Source organism: Halictus rubicundus, unplaced genomic scaffold, assembly GCF_050948215.1.
Source record: "Halictus rubicundus isolate RS-2024b unplaced genomic scaffold, iyHalRubi1_principal scaffold0081, whole genome shotgun sequence".
Classification (NCBI taxonomy): domain Eukaryota; kingdom Metazoa; phylum Arthropoda; class Insecta; order Hymenoptera; family Halictidae; genus Halictus; species Halictus rubicundus.
The window spans coordinates 656,358-658,605 of NW_027488622.1; the positions used below are offsets into that span (position 1 = coordinate 656,358).

A 2,248-nucleotide genomic window follows, 5' to 3' on the forward strand; every position below is an offset into this window, starting at 1 on the left:
CAGGGCGGCCGGCGAGGGGCCGGCTGCGGGTGGTTCGCTCTCCGTGGGTGTGTGGGCGGGGGCGGAAGTATCGGGTTAATGGGAAAGTAAGGTACTCACCCTGGGTCCGGTCTCGATCGCTCGGCGGTCGGGTCGGCGCTTCGGGATGTCCGGTACGCTGCGGCGTGGCCGGTGCGGTGGTCGGCGGACACACGTCGGCGCACTCTCGTAACCGAGGATCGGTTTTCCCGGTACGCGGACTACGCGTATTATTCTCCGGCGGCTTCGGTGTCGCGGCGGAGCGGTCTTCGGCAGGGTCCCGGCGGTTCGCGTTCGTTGCGGTTCGTACTCGTCGTAGTATACGTCCGTACTCACGCGTGGCGGAAAGCCAAAGAGAGCGTTTTCCGGCTCGTCTCTCTCGTCTTCTAGGCGAGGGGTGCGGTGCGGTGCGGTTCGCGGACGGGTTTTCCGGCGTCGTCCGGTATCCGGCGCGGCGGTACTTCGTCATGGCGGGTTCCGGTTCCCGCCAAGATCGGTTTGGGGGTGCGGGGATCGCAGGGGCGCTCGCTGGTGCCGGCGGATCTCGGCATCCGTCGGCCGTGTTCGGCTCGGAACAGGCCTGGCGCAGCCAGGTCTGTTACAATCTTGGTTAAAAAAAATAATGTGTACATAATGTCAAACACGTACTCGACAGATTACGGCCACGTGCGTGAATGTGAAGTTAAACTGAGATAAATCCATGAAATTCAGAAAAATAAAAACAGTCAGTAGTGGTAATCATACGCAGAGTGCAGTGAAATAAATAACAAAACGTGTGCGAGTGGTCTTTACCCCGTAAAAGTCGTTTAAAAGGTTAATTGGATGTGTGGCACGACTGACAAAGAGTGTTTGGTTATAAGCGTGTGGCACGACTGACTATGAGTGAAAGTTGGTATGAGTGTGTGCGTGAAGTGCGCGCAGAGAGAGAACGATTCGAAAAACTGTAGACTGAGCGTGACCACGTGCGAGGTAATAACTGAAAGGATAAAATACAAAACGCAACTAACGGACGAGAAGATAATAGGCGTTATTATTGATTGAACCCGAGCCTTGTAATCCGCCACATTTGGTGACCCCGATTAAAATGGATAAGCCATCTACTTCGACCGCAAATGAAACTCACAAGGTGAGCATAAAACTACCGCCATTTTGGACGAAAAAACCGGAGGTATGGTTCTACCAAGTAGAGGCTCAATTTGAAATCACCGGTATAACGGTGGAAAGTACAAAATTCAATTACTTAGTAGCCCAGTTGGAACCAAAGTATGTTGAAAATATTTGGGATCTCGTTTCCGATAGAACCATAACCGACAAATATACAGCAGCAAAGGAAAGGTTATTAAGTATATTCAAAGAAAGCGAAAATAAAAGGATAAAACGGTTAGTTGCGGGCATAGAACTTGGAGACACGAAGCCGAGTCAACTATTGCAAAGAATGAGAACCCTGGCGACCGATGATATCTCGGATAAAGTATTGAAAACATTGTGGTTGGATAAACTCTCGGACAATGTTAAAAACATTTTGCTTGTTTCGGAAGAGAATTTAGAAAAATTGGCAATAATGGCGGACAGAATCACGGAAATGAGCACAGGGACAGAGTGTGGTGCAACCAGTAGAAATCTGCCCCCTTGGGAGGAAGTCCTACAACGAATGTCGGCGATGGAACAGCAAATAGCCAAGTTGAGCATAGACCGGCAGTCACGTTCCCCAAACCGTACCTTTGGCAGGAATAGAGAAAGCAGCAGAAGCAGGTATGAGGACCGAAGCAGAAGTAGGAGTCGGAAGAATTTCAACCCAAAAGGGAAGTATTGTTACTACCACTTTAATTTTGGGGATAAATGTATGCCAGAGAAATGCACACCTCCTTGCGCGTGGGTTCAAAACTACCAGGGAAAAGCGAATCAGCAGTAGAAGTAGCGACAAATTCTACTGCAAATAGTATTCAAGATTGTCGCAGATACCGTCTATTTGTAAAAGACAAAAAAACAGGTTTGCGATTTTTAATTGACAGTGGTGCGGATGTTAGTTTGATTCCAGCTACGAAAAATGACAGAGTGAAAGGCGATTTCAAATTGTACGCTGCAAATGGCACAGAAATTCCTACCTATGTGTTCGAAAACTGGCGCGCGCGAACAACACGCGGCGCGCAGGACTCGCGCGACTACACCAATCACGCGACGCACATCGCCGGGCACCAGCCACTCAGCGACAAACGGAAATTGCGCGACA

The 2,248-nt window shown here is 49.8% G+C and overlaps 1 protein-coding gene across 1 annotated transcript; it reads left to right on the forward strand.

The window, feature by feature from the left end:
- Positions 1–1,102: 1,102 nt before the first annotated feature.
- LOC143363625 (uncharacterized) lies at positions 1,103–1,930 on the forward strand. Its single transcript, XM_076804190.1, has one exon. It carries the CDS (start codon positions 1,103–1,105, stop codon positions 1,928–1,930), a length of 828 nt encoding a protein of 275 aa, XP_076660305.1.
- The last annotated feature ends 318 nt before the right edge of the window (positions 1,931–2,248 follow it).

Bases quoted from the DNA above. Each gene is read 5' to 3' on its own strand.
- LOC143363625 (XM_076804190.1), top strand. From the start codon at position 1,103: ATGGATAAGCCATCTACTTCGACCGCAAATGAAACTCACAAGGTGAGC.